A 14,030-nucleotide genomic window follows, 5' to 3' on the forward strand; every position below is an offset into this window, starting at 1 on the left:
CCCGTCGACTAAGAGAAACGAAAAGGGCGATGGGGACGAGAATGGGAGTCAAAGGACAACCTCGTTCCCAGGGTCTCCATTGCCTCTTCATCGACAAGAGAACCTGGGAACGAGGTTGGTCAAAGGGTTGATGAAAGTAATAAATTGTTATGTGAATTAAGAATGTCTATACTAGGAGCGGTATACGTGTTCTGCGGATAAACGATTTAGATGCTCTGTAACTGCGTATGACGTTCAGCCCTACCGTTCATCCTCTTTTAGCGCTGGGTTCCCAAAGTTGTACCTACTTCGTGACATCTTACCGTTTGCTCCTTAGTGCCTCGATATTTCAGTTGTTTTGGAGAATACATTAGATTGCGTCAAAATGAGCTCTAGATGCTGAATGTACGTGAAGAAATAAAGTGGTTTTCTCTGTGTTTGGTATTGCTTTGTTTTGTCTGTTATCCAAGAGGCGAATCTATGCAGACCATTTTATAACCAAAATTTAGGGAGATAAGAGCGCGGAACCATTGTTTTGCGGGTCTCCAGCCTGGCCCTTCTCTTCAGTGGAGGTTATGCCTTGAAGATCAGACCGTTAAAGGGGAAATGAAACCGGAAATATCAAGACCCACATCTCTGTAATAAACCACACTTTTGAGGCACCGAAAGAGTGAAAGAAAATTCTGGGTAACTTTTAAATTATATGAAACCTTACTTTTTCGCCCACTGAGAAGGGACCCATCGTTTGTTATGTCTAAGACGTCTAGGGTGTTAAAATCGTATACCCCTTAGGCAATCTTTAAGTAAAAATATGGTGTTCACCCCACACCTAAACATCCTCAAGGAAAATTCTTAAAAGCACCCCTACTCAAGCCAACCCGTTATTATAAAAAAAGGTCCTGGGGACGAATTTTATGAAACGTAGTTTTGAGCACATTATGGAAAAAAACAGTTATTTCTGTTTTGTTTGTTTGTCTGTGTCTTTGTGTTGTGTGTTTCCCTATTTTCTTTCTTTTTGCGTGACTCAACTGTTAAAAGTCACGCAACAAATTGTACACCCCCGTCCGCCCCCGTATCCCCCTGTATGAACCGCTTGCTAATTTCCAGGCCTCTTCGTATGATGGCTTGAGCAAGAATGGCAGACGGAGAAGACGTTTTGGTTATCAAAGGACAAAGAATAGTGCTCCCAGACTCCATTATTTCAGGATGTGTAGTCGTTAAAAACGGAAAAATTGTAGGTATCGAAGCTGGATATAGTGCCATCTCAGCGCCATTGGGAGCAAAGGTAGTGTAATTCGTTTTCTGTCATTCATATTCTTTTGGGTTCCCCAAGTCATTAGAGGGTGGCACTACAAGAAGGGGGCGTCTTCGACATGATTCATAGGAAGAAGATGGCAACTAACGCTTAACGAGAAAAATTCTCCAAATTTGCATGCGCCCTCCCTTGATGGAGTTCAACTGTTTTTAATGCAAGAGCAAGCAGACTTGCACCATGTCAGCATATGGTTTTCGGCCTTTTTGCCCTGAACGTTTATATTTATGTGAAACAGGATTAGCCTTCGTACAACAGAGGATGCGTGGAGTAAGGTCTATAGATCATTAGCCAGTATAGATCAAATGCATAACTGGTGGCCAAAAATGTATTCTTTTATGTGCTAATAGACCATTTTACAGTTGTGGCTAAGTTACCAGGCCTAGCAATGGAAGCGAGGCTGCCGGTGACCTTGTTTTGATACAAACCTTCATGCTTTTGTAATGTTAATATGGACTAATTAGCGTTACAACAGCACAATTTACATGATAAAAGCAGTGAGGTCTGTATCAATGCAAGGTCACCGGCAGCCTCGCAGCCATTCATAGGCTTGGTCGCTGAGCAAACAACTGTAAAATGGCCTATTAGACTCACTAGCCTCGCTCTCAAGCAACATCTCTTTTGTATTTTGCCCATGCAAACGAGAGTAGTGAGTCTAATTAGCACATAAATGAAAGAATAATTTTTTGGCCGCCATTTATGCATTCATCTGTAGAGCAACTCATCTCATATGCTTCTTTTCCGAGGAGGCATGGGAAAGGGGCAGAGATGCTATTTCCACTAGATTAGGAGATGAAAATGACTACGGGAAATTTATTTTTTATTTTTGACAACAGAGGATACATAGCTGATCATAATGTTCAAAGAGGGCGCATCTTTTCTAAGGAGGTGTGAGAAACGATCTGATTTGCTACACTGTATTACCCATTGATTTTGAGATGAAAGCAATAATTATTTCTTCTGATTGGCTGTCATTTCTGTTAGAATGGAGAGATGACGTAGCATCATGGTTCTGCGTGTCATTAAACCATGAAAATTCTTGTGATGCTATCTTGTTTGTCACTTTTAGCACTTGCTTGATTGCCATGTTTAAAACATGTGTTTTAAGAAATAGATTTCATGTTGCCATGCATTAGTTCAGTAATACATGTAGACCACAGATGACGTCAAAATGTGGTAAGAACAGAAAGTGTCACTGATGTTCGTGCCACATTTTGATGTCTTCTGTGATCTATTTTACTGAACAGGCACACAACAACATGCACTCTATCAGAATTGTTTTGTATAAAAGGAATTAAAAAGGTTTTGGTGATGACATCAGCTATTTGCCTGTCCTCTAATAGATCATACAGTAGGTGAGAACCAATCAAATTGCGTGAATTATTGAGCTTATTATATAAATATATGAGAAGCTTAAATGGATTAAAATGTTCCCTGTGTGTTTGGCTGTACTACCACATGAAAGGAGACATCCAGAGAAATACATGTATAGCACTTGGTAGTGTGAGTCAGTCAAGCGTAGGAAGAGGGTATGGTTCTACAGTGTTATTGGGGACACCTAATTTTTTTCTCAGGTCTTAGATGCAAAAAATCTTGTTGTTATGCCTGGAGTGGTTGATAGTCACGTCCATGTTAATGAACCTGGAAGAACAGAGTGGGAAGGATTTGCAACAGCAACGCAAGCAGCTGCTGCAGGTGGAATTACTACTATTGTAGATATGCCTTTGTAAGTCCTTAGGTCCTTCTAATCCATAAGATTGCACCTTGATACAGGTTCCTAGATATAGATATATCCTCTCACTTAGAGTAGGTTGTCATAGTCTTTGCCTCACTGCATATTATGAGAGGGAGGCCTTGTGAGGGAGAGGCACAGAAATCCTTCCATAAAAAAAAATGCAGAAAGTTGCTCAAAATCTAAGACATCTAGCGGAGCAGAGTTGGTGCTGTAGGGTGTCAGCTCTTGCCTTCTATTGTTATGACCTGGGGTCAGTTCCTGGACTCAATGTCATATGTTGGTTGTGTGTGTTGGTTTTCTAATATGCTCCAAGAGGTTTTTATCCATGTTCTTTAGTTTTAACCCCTATTGAAAAATATTTCGTTTTTATCTGCTTTTATTTTACCACGCACTGGTGGCTCAGTTGTTTGAGCACCGGGCTGTCACGCGGGAGGTCGCGGGTTCGAACCCTGGCCGGATCAACACTCAGGATCTTAAAATAACTGAGGAGAAAGTGCTGCCTTTGTAATTTCATCTGCAAATGGTTAGACTTTCAAGTGTTCTTGGATAAGGACTATAAACTTAACCATAGGTCCCGTTTCACGAATATCTTCTATGTTCATAAAATCCCTGTGGGACGTTAAAGAACCCAAGCACTATTTGAGAAGAGTAGGGAATAAAGTCCCCGGTGTTGTGGCTGTCCTGTTCTCTCCAGCAGAAGTGGCTGGCTTGGCGGTTGATGTCTCTAAAAAGGCTTGTGGTGTATGAGGCCACCTAAGCAGAAACAGCCACAAGTCAAAAAGGGACTTTGCCGAGTGCTGGAACATGTAGATCTATGCAGATGTAGATGTGGATCGTTTGCGATCCTGCGATCATATGGAAACCAAAGTATATGATTTGACTTTTAAAGTCTTGCCATTTAATAGATCAATATCATTATATATAATAATTGTGCAAGCACAATTTTCTCAGACTACTTGCCAGAAGGGCAAGCACCCACTCAATCAATAATTTAGAAAATTCAAAAGTACTCCATAGGAAAAAAAGATACGTTATTTTTCTTAATTATTAGTTAATGAATGTAGCCAAGTGAGGGAACCCCTCAAGTTTGCTTTATACCCAGTGGGAAGTTAAAATTTGAACATTTTTCTAGGCCTGTCGTCTTGTTGTAAATACATAGTTCACTCATACACTCAACAGGACACATGGTGGCAATATCTGGAACTGAGTTTGCGCCTCATGACTTTCAATCCTGGACGTAACATGGAAAGCCAAAGCATATCCCTGAGACCACGACAGTCCACCACAGATAGGGTGCCCAGGGATGGCACTAGGATTTTTCAATCTGGGTCCTGGGACCCGCATGTTCGGCCAAATTGGGGTCCCAAGCATTTTTTGGGGGTCCCAAAATCTTGGTGACCCTCTGCGAGAAAAAGAGTATGTTTTAAATTATGAGAAAAAGAGAGTAACCAACTTGGAATTAATATTGACGCATATGCATAGGACCGGCCGACAAAGGCTTTTTCTAGAGCCGTTACATTCATTCCTGGACAAGAACTCTGTTAATGAAAGAGCACCCTTTCCAAAGGTTTACGCATCACTGGTTTCCTCCCTTAGGAGCAACGAATAGTGACGTCTTTTGCTATATATTTGCATTCAGTGACTTGCAGAGTACATTCTCCATTTATTAGAACTTCAATTATGATCACAGATGGCTCCAACAGTTTTACAAACAACAGAATATACTGACAAATCAAAGCAAGTTGTGTGAGTTATTTAAGTCAGTGCCTTGCGTCCTGGGACGCATTAACATTTCGATGATGCATTTTTTGGATTTTATTGGCGTAAAAATGCACGATTTCTGCGTTAACGCGATCCCTGGGTGCCCTTGATTTACTCAGGTCACCATTTGACTAGCATGGCTGTTTTTGTACTTTTGACCTGTCTCTTATTCAAGACAGACAATTATTTGCTAAACCTCACTACATCACTTCACTTCATGCCAGACTTTTGAATTCATAGCAAGATGCAGTTTTCACCAGATGGAACAGAAGGCCCCAGTTGTTCAAGGGGTGGATAGTGCTATATCCACTGGATAAATCACTATCCACTATATAACTCAATAATTATTGGTTTTGCTAGACTAAGTGTTTATCCACTGGATAGTGATCGATTTATCCAGTGGATAGCATTATTCTCCTTTTGAACAACCGAGGCCAGATGTAATTTGCTGGGACTCAATTTTGATGGGTGGGTAAATATTGGAATACCCCAAGAAAAACCCTTGAAGCAATTTGAGGTTTAGATTGACTGAGACTGCTCATGTACAGACATAGACTTGGGACGCAAGGAACATGAACTCTACACTAGCCATATTTCATGAGGCTTACATTATGGGACTTTACCTGATGTTCACCCAACCAGGTGCTAACTCCCTATAACAGGACCTTACTTCAGTGGACAGACGGGAACTTGTATTTTCCATTAGGCAAGCTGTACACTCCAACTTAAGATTTGTTATCACATTGTTATCGTGTTTCTGCTTCATCATTAGGAATTCCATTCCACCTACCACCACTATGGATGGTTTTAACACCAAGCTGAATTGTGCAAGGAACAAGTGTTGGACAGATGTTGCCTTTTGGGGCGGAGTGATACCGGGAAATCAGGTATGGAATGTATGGTCCACTACTCCCATGTTAAAGATATTTAGAAATTTTTATACAGTTTAGGCTACTAGCAAATATTAATTATTTATTCGTGAATGTTATTCTTATTTTTGGTTATTTGATTTCGTGTTCTAGATTCAATTTTTTTAAGAAAACAGTTTCTTATTTATACATGTGTATTACATGGTCTCACATACTGTAATGGTAAAACAGACCTGTTGCAAATAAAATTCAATCTGCTTCAAGAAACTTGATTCGAATGAACTATGTTCAAATAATGATGTTTTCGATTTTGTGCTGTTTGAAAATCCCAAGGAGATCCTTGTCCAAGGTGAAAAATGAAATTGAAAGTCTTTACCAGCCTGGTTTTACTTGCATTACTTTGACATTTATTAAATAATCAATAATAAACAGTGTTTTATTAACAGGCTGAAATTAAGCCTATGGTCAGTGCAGGCATCAAGGGATTCAAGTGTTTTCTTGTGCACAGTGGTGTGGATGAATTTCCATGTGTTACAGAAAATGACGTGAGGTTGGCAATGATGCAAATGCAAGGAACAGATGCAGTGTTCCTGGTTTGTGGGTTTAAGACTGTCTTTAGAACCTTATAAACTTGCTTATGTTGTCTGTAGTATTTGTAGAAATGTGATTAGTGAAGAAAGCTCACCTGGAATTCTGTAATGGCTCATGAAATTACTGGAAATCAATTCAGAGTTCTTCTGCAAAATTTAAATGTCACAATGAGGAATAATGGAATAAGAATAACAGAATTTTTTTTTTCAATTTTGGAATGATGGAATGATGCCATTTTGTGGGGTGAAATAACAACTTTTATTAAATTCTCAACCTTGGTTAGTGCATTTCTTGTGCTCTGATTGGTTTACTCAATCTTGGTTATCAGCTCATATATGAGTGTACATGTAGCTAAGTTTGACCTTATATGGTAAATGATTGCACAAAGTGTTGCTAAGCTAATTAAAATTATTTTCGTCAGAAAGCGAAATTTCTCTCTGAATAAAGCAAAAAAAAAAAACGTTTCTGTGGAAAGTTTGGATCAATTCTGACGTTTAGAAGTACGCGAAAAGGTAAGAATTGTTTTTGTGATGAGCCTGCGTCTGTCTGACCGCCAGGTATTACACAACATCGCATCTTCATCAATTTTTTTTCGATCTGATTTTCTCGCTCGTATTTCGTACATGTACTTCCAAACTTTAGATTAGAAGTTTAAGGAAATTATTTAATAAAACAATAAATTATTCCATTCCCGCTTGTTGGATACGAGACTGGTTATAGCCAACTCCGTCTAGTTGGCTATTTACCTTCTCATATTCAACGCATGCTCATGGAATAATTCTTAAATATTGTTCCGAATAAGTAGATTAATCTTCAACGGAATAATGAGTTCTTTTTTACTGTAATAATGGAATAATGAACACCCCCCCCCCCCCTCCCCCTTGAATGTCTGAATGGGAAATCCCGTTTGTCCTTGCAATTACATACACAAGAACCATTTTCACAATAACATGATATAAATAATTATTTCCTAATAATTGAGATCATTTCTTCAGTTCCATGCAGAAGTTGAGTTGCCTCAGGGACCACCCATCACAAGTCAGGGTACGATTGTAACTTAATAGATCATGCCTTTGTCTCAATACATCCAGTTAATCCTGAATTTCCATGACTGTTATGCTATTGAACTTTGGAGTTACATGATCATAGTTTTTGAGTGTGCACATTATAGGAGGTGAAACAAGCTGAGTAAACATGTCTGTTTGTGACTGATGACTGAGTCTCGTCATGATGGTAATCATTGGCTCTGATAACACTTCAATTACTGGTACTTCTTTGTACGTGTACATTTTAGATCCCTCGAAGTATTCTACTTTTCTGGAATCACGACCAGAAAGCATGGAAAACCAAGCTATTGAAATGGTGATCAAGCTATGCAGAGAATACAGGTATACCATCAGACAGTAAAATGAATATGTCTGTTGTTTCCCCCCTGGAATTTGTTGGCATGATAAATTGAGTGTCATAAACTGCAAGGTTGATATTCATCCGTTTTATATTAAGGGTGAATCTTTAGTAAACTCTGATTAGAAGGATTACACTGCTTTGTGACTGACAGCAGCATGACCCATTGGTTAGGACGCTGGACTTGCATGCAGACTCTATGACACTTCAAAGGCCCTCAGACTCGTGGGGTGCAAATAAAAATTAATAAAAGTAAAAGTAAAAACAAAACCCCTTGCTACAATCCCACAACACACAAATATAGACCTAATCGGCTAACTCAATGTTGTACCCAATTCAAATCTCCCGGGACTAAGATTCTTTGTGTATTGTATTTGCATGATAATGTAGCATTCATATTTAAATGATATGGAAATGCCTGGAACAAAACGTTTTATTCCCAAAGGGTTTAAATTGGGTACAACATTGAGTTAGCCGATTAGGTCTATGCTTACAATATACATAAAGTAAAAGAGGAAGTTAATAACAACTTAATTACTAACATTTAATCTATATACAGCCTGAGAGCAGTTTAGAATTGAGTGTCGTGAAACAAATACCGAGGCGATTACCTCAACCAATCACAACAAGTGCAAACAGCACAATGAACCAATCCAAATTCGTAGCAATTCCGTGTAACTTGCTCATAGCGCTGGAAAAATCGCGCGCGTGCAAGTCGCAAAAATTTTGCTTTTGGTTTTCCTTCTCATTGGTTGGCTAACTGGCGCTATTATACTTTTAAACCAATCACTAAGAGCTGCAATTGCAATCGCGTAATTACTTTCGACAGTCATTCGAAAACTGCTCTAATCACTTATTACTAGCCGCAATGTATAAGCAAATGTTTCTTTTAGGACTTGCAGACAAACAAACTTTCATGGTGTCTGGTGACATTTTCTCAGATTTCTCTGAAACTTCCAAGTAACCTAGAACTTAAAACTACTCAGTTTCATGGCCTTGAAATTAATTAATGGTATTTTTTCATCTTTTCTAATAGACCTTATTCATAAAGGGCGGTCAGATTTAAAGTTCTTTTGTCCAAGTGCAGATTAGCCTACCAAGCCTCATTTTAGAGAAAGAGTTACTTTCAATTCACTGTGTGGTATCGAGGCTTGGTAGACTAATTTGCACTTGAACAAAAGAGTTAGAAATTGACCTCCATTTATGAATAAGGTCTATAACATTTCTTAAGGAGGCTCCAAAGAATTTCAACACTTGGAAGACTCTCCGTTTAGATCGCAAAACGCTACAACACGGTATCTGTGACGTAACAGCAATGTTATGGTACCATATGAAACACCGATTATTTCCAAACAAGATGTAATCATTATTGTGATGTACATGTAATAAGTTACCTTAGCAACTGGAAAGCCTAGCAAAAAATCCTACATTTTGGATTTAGTTGCTCATATCTCATAAACGAACTCGGTGACCCCTTTTTTATTGCTGAAAAGTGATTAGAAGGCCACGATGAAACATTCGGCAAAGTTTAAGAAAAATTCTGTGTAGAGGATTCAGAGCTTCCTTAAAAAAGTCACAAAATTAAGGTGGCTCTGATTCCACCTGACAGAATTTTTAAAACTTTGCAGAAAGTTTCATCATGCCCTTCTGATTACTTTTCAGAAATAAAAAAATGGGGTTCACCGAATTCGTTTTTGAGATATAAGCAACTAAAGACAAAATAAGGGGTGTTTTTACAGGGCTTGACCGTTGCCACGGTGACATATTACGTCACAATAATGACTTTATCTTGTTCATCAAGTATTCGCGTTTTCATTTGGTACCACAATATTGCCAATACATGATACACCGTTGTGGTGCCGATCCTTATATAAGTTGAAACTGGTTGGAGCCTCCTTAAAACAGTTGGAACCATAGGTTTATATTGTGCAACATGAATTTGATAATGCCAGCCTTATATCTGTGATGTTGTTGTCATTCCGTTCTAGGGTACCTTGTCACATAGTACACCTTTCTTCAGCCAGTGCTTTGCCCATGATTCGCCGGGCCCGTGCAGATGGCGTCCCTCTGACTATAGAAACTACTCATCACTATCTGTCTCTCACAGCTGAGGACGTGCCTGAAGGGGCTACTCAGTATAAATGCTGCCCACCAGTAAGAGATTGCAAGAACCGGGTGGGTGTAGTTAACAGAATTGACCTCTTTAGCTTGTACGTTTTGCTTTCCCGTTTTCAGACCACGTGTTGTTCCCAAGGGAAATTTTCTTTTTTTTTTCCATAGGATATGCATACATATGCACGTGCAAAAGGCAGTTGAAAGAAAATGTTCTCTAGAGTAACATCACGTGGTCTGAAATGGGAAAACAAAGCGTACAAGCTAAAGAGGTCTATTGTTGAGGGAAAAAACAGATGCCATAGATCTTTTAATGACAGATGCGTTATGAGTAGGACGTTACATACAATTGGGCAGAATAAAAACAAAAAAATAAGTAAAAGTAAGGTCATGTTTAACAAACATATTTCTGAATCATCATTATTTCAGTTCATTTAACTTATACAATCTAGACAAGCTCTACAGAAACTGAATTTGGAGGAGCATTGGTGATGCTTCGAAATAAATTAAAAGTTGTCGTTGTGGGCTCACCTTTCTGCAGATTTAAAGAGAACAGTGAAAAAAAGAATAAAAGTTGGAAAAAGTTAGTTTGTCGTGTTGTAGTCTTGTTTACGTTGCCACAGTGTAGTCAAAAAGTCCCGATAAGAATGTAAATTTAATGCTGATCTGCCTTCAGTGAATATTGTATTTTACAGAATGGCTCTTCTGTAATTTAGATATGGAATTATTTATTCCTTTCAAAGGACTCTTTATGGGATGCTCTAAAGTCACGTGACATAGACTTGGTAATCTCTGACCACTCTCCTTGCACAGTGGATTTGAAATGTTTGGAAAAAGGAGATTTCATGGCTGCCTGGGGAGGAATATCTGGAGTTCAGTACGGTAAGCTCTACAAAGCTCTATGCACACTGGTACTTTTGCGTTGCAGTTGCTATTCACACACATGAATTTTCAAGCTTGCACCTTTAATCCTGGCGAAGGCGAGGCAAAAGTTGGCAGTTTTCAGCTATTCTGTTAACACCCGGCAAAGTCGCTTCGACTTAGATGGCCTCATACACCATAAGCGTTTTTCAGACGTGACCGCCAGGCCGGCATACGCTAAAGCACAGGCTATAGATTCTGGACGATAGAGATAGACGATATTGGCCTTGGTTGCTCGAACGGTTGTTAGTGCGATTCATGGAATAGTTGATATCCCGCGGATCAAAACCAATGAGTGATTATCCACGGGATAAATATTCAGTTATTAGAGACAACTGGCATCACGTTTACGGCAAACGTGGAACTAAAATTCAATTTGCGTTTCGTCAATAATGGAAGAAATTATACTGAAGTTGATATAAGCTTATTTCTTGCCTCTTAGCTGCAACTATCATGTAACTAGTCAAAAAAGGAAAGACGAGCTCCCGTTTCCCGTTTCCCGTTTTCTGTTTCACGTAAACACGATTCTAACAAAAGAGATTTAGCGTGATGTTAACGTGAAAAGGCGAACGGGAAACGGAAGGTTGCTGCTTATCATAAAAACGTGAAAATTCTCACGGTCATTCTATCATTTCTTTCTCTTTTAAGATTTGTCTGTAGTAACAATATACGTGCAAAAATTTCAGCGTGCTGATTGGCTGAGAGCACGTCAATTAATCCCAAATAGAGTGCAGAAAAGTGAAATTAGTGTAATAAAGGTGAAATTTTTATAGGAATATCATTCATTTTTCTCGTGCAATTTGGAATATATAAGCACTTGAATTTTTTTTTCGAAGACTACAAGTTGCATTCGCCCAACGGGCTCCTGCCGTGATGATTTTGTTCGTCTTTGAAAAAAATTTACTCGTGCTTATTTATTCCAAATTGCACTCGAAATCATTTGGTAACCTCTACCTATCATTACGAAAGGAATCAATTCTAACGCAAAACACACATTTCAGCCTGACGTATGCTAAGTCTCGCCAGTCTCTAATGTATTTTAATAAAACCAATTGGCACTTTCGAAGTAAACGGCATTTGCACAGAATTGATCGCAACTGTATTGTTTCTAGGTTTGTCCATTTTCTGGTCAAATGCATGCCGTCGTGGTTTCACCCTTCATGATGTTGTTCGTGTGTTGTGTAAAGAGCCAGCCAAGCTGAGTCGCTTGAGCCATCGCAAAGGAAAAATTGCTCTTGGAATGGATGCAGATCTTGTGCTTTGGAATCCTGATGAATCTTTTGTGGTAAAAAAAAAATATTTCACAGAGGGATGCAATTTTTAGACATAGTAAAACAGAAAGGCCGCGTGGTTGAGTGGTTGGGGTAGATTTAAAATCTAAAGTTCCCTTGTTCAATTTCCTACCTCGTTATTAGCTGAAGTAGTTCTTGGTAGTCACTGAGTAGTCATTGGTTCGCCTGTGCTTGTATACAGTCGACCGGTCTACCTCCATCCAGTTGCGATCCTTAAATTTCTTATACTTGACAAATTCTATTTTATTAGTTTTAGGTTTAAGTGCGGGGATCAATTCTCTCTTTCGTCTTTTACCCTTATACATTTAAGTGAATGTATATTGTACAGGCTGCCTTTCTTGCTTTTGTAGTTTAACATACTTAACGCTGCTTTTTTCCACTCGTCAATAGGTTGACCAGAAAAATACTCGACATAGGAACAAGGTATGTACGTACGTTTTGCATCGCGTAGTCAATTCGTCACCTCCTCTTCCCTTCCCCATTAAAAAAAAAATCAGACCTTTTCATTTTGCTCCTAACCTTGAGAAGCAGTATGCGTCACTCCCTTGTACATTTTGGACGCAAAGTGTCCTCTGCCGGCCTCGATTAGCTGAGCTATATGCGAGCAGAGGAAGTTGCTATGTATATTTCTGTGAGAGAATAAAATGAAATGAAATGAAAATGAGTTCAACAGGATTTTTCTGTTTGAAATCGTGGACATTCTCTGTGTCCAATGGAACGGTACGATCTGGTTGACAAACTCGACCCAAGCTACCGATCGTCCGCCAGGAGCCCATTACACGGAGCTTCCATTTGTATTGTACCCTTGAGTCAATCCTTTCTCATATCGTTCTATTTTTAGAACTACTATATTTTGACGTATGTGACTGAGAACATACGTGAAGTGGTTCACATACGTATGTGACGTAATAAATGGCTGACCATAGCTATTGTGAAAACACCCACTAAAGGCTCCCTGCGAGGTGCTCCCAAAAATAGAAAGATACGGGAAAGAGTTGACTTAGAGGGTTAATATGGAAGATGGAGGCTCCGGGTAATGGGTTCCTGTCGTCCGCATACTTTTGGCGCCAAGCAAAGTGTGCCTCGTGAAATTGTCGTGAGCATTCTACAACGGAAACAACAATTTGGCCGATTGGAACGCAACTATTCATGGTTTATGGTGTGATGTGCCCGTGACCAGGATGACAACTGAAGCTAGTTGTTTTCCAAGCCCCGGTCGGACATGTCTCGAACCTACGATCTCCATAACACCTGTCGGATGCGCTACCTATTAACGGAGCTACGCCAATGGGTTGAGCATTCTACTGATGTTTTGAAAGTAATTGTTTCGGATCCTGCCTGCTTATGTATTTTCTTCAGAGACAAAGTGTTCCAAAGTAAAGTAAAGTAAAGTAAAGTAAAGCGACCATATTTAACGTCGATAAGTCGTAACAGTAATTAAACTGACAAACCTGAGGTCGACGGTGTGCTCATTTTACTCCCCACTCTCCATCAGTGCTCCGTTTTACGTGTATTTAAAGCTACTTAGCTACAAGGAAAGGAAAGAAGTCGAAACCAGGATGCAAGATACGGGGATCGAACTCGGGACCCCTTGTTCCAATGCCGCGCAGTAACCGACTGTGCCACTCTTGCTCCTTGTTCCACTGGTTTACAGGCTTAAGAATGTCGTGTAACTCTAACTGAAACGCATCATTTCGGTTTGTCGGACTTGTGAGACCTGTCAATGTGTCAAACATTCCTGCGGGACCGGCCAAATTGCACCCTTCCATTTGACTTCCAACCGAAATTTCCGAAAATTTTGGCTCAATCAAGAGCGGTCATCGTTTTCCTCATAGAAATCACGTGACGATGCTCAGGAAATTTGATTCCGCGGCTTTGCCTTGTTCATGCAAGTGCCTTTTACTTTTACAAAATCACGGCACGAAATTATTTAACTTGCTAGGACATGTGAAAAGGAACCGAAGCAGACTAAAATTGAATGTTTCCTTCTCATTTTTTTCGACGTCATTCCTTCATGTTGAGTAATTTTGTGTGTGCATAGTGGGAAGATTTCA

The 14,030-nt window shown here is 39.4% G+C and overlaps 1 protein-coding gene across 1 annotated transcript in view; it reads left to right on the forward strand.

The window, feature by feature from the left end:
* The first annotated feature begins 1,076 nt into the window (after window positions 1–1,076).
* LOC137967985 (allantoinase, mitochondrial-like) overlaps window positions 1,077–14,030 on the forward strand; it is a 15,037-nt gene continuing 2,083 nt past the window's right edge. The window contains exons 1-10 of the mRNA XM_068814599.1: window positions 1,077–1,264; window positions 2,866–3,017; window positions 5,560–5,674; window positions 6,103–6,249; window positions 7,243–7,291; window positions 7,542–7,635; window positions 9,640–9,826; window positions 10,507–10,645; window positions 11,797–11,969; window positions 12,367–12,399. Of these exons, the coding sequence (XP_068670700.1) occupies window positions 1,115–1,264; window positions 2,866–3,017; window positions 5,560–5,674; window positions 6,103–6,249; window positions 7,243–7,291; window positions 7,542–7,635; window positions 9,640–9,826; window positions 10,507–10,645; window positions 11,797–11,969; window positions 12,367–12,399 (1,239 nt within the window). The 5' untranslated portion in view covers window positions 1,077–1,114. The remainder of the gene's footprint in view (window positions 1,265–2,865; window positions 3,018–5,559; window positions 5,675–6,102; window positions 6,250–7,242; window positions 7,292–7,541; window positions 7,636–9,639; window positions 9,827–10,506; window positions 10,646–11,796; window positions 11,970–12,366; window positions 12,400–14,030) is intronic.

This window comes from Montipora foliosa, chromosome 8 (genome assembly GCF_036669935.1).
Source record: "Montipora foliosa isolate CH-2021 chromosome 8, ASM3666993v2, whole genome shotgun sequence".
NCBI classification, from domain to species: domain Eukaryota; kingdom Metazoa; phylum Cnidaria; class Anthozoa; order Scleractinia; family Acroporidae; genus Montipora; species Montipora foliosa.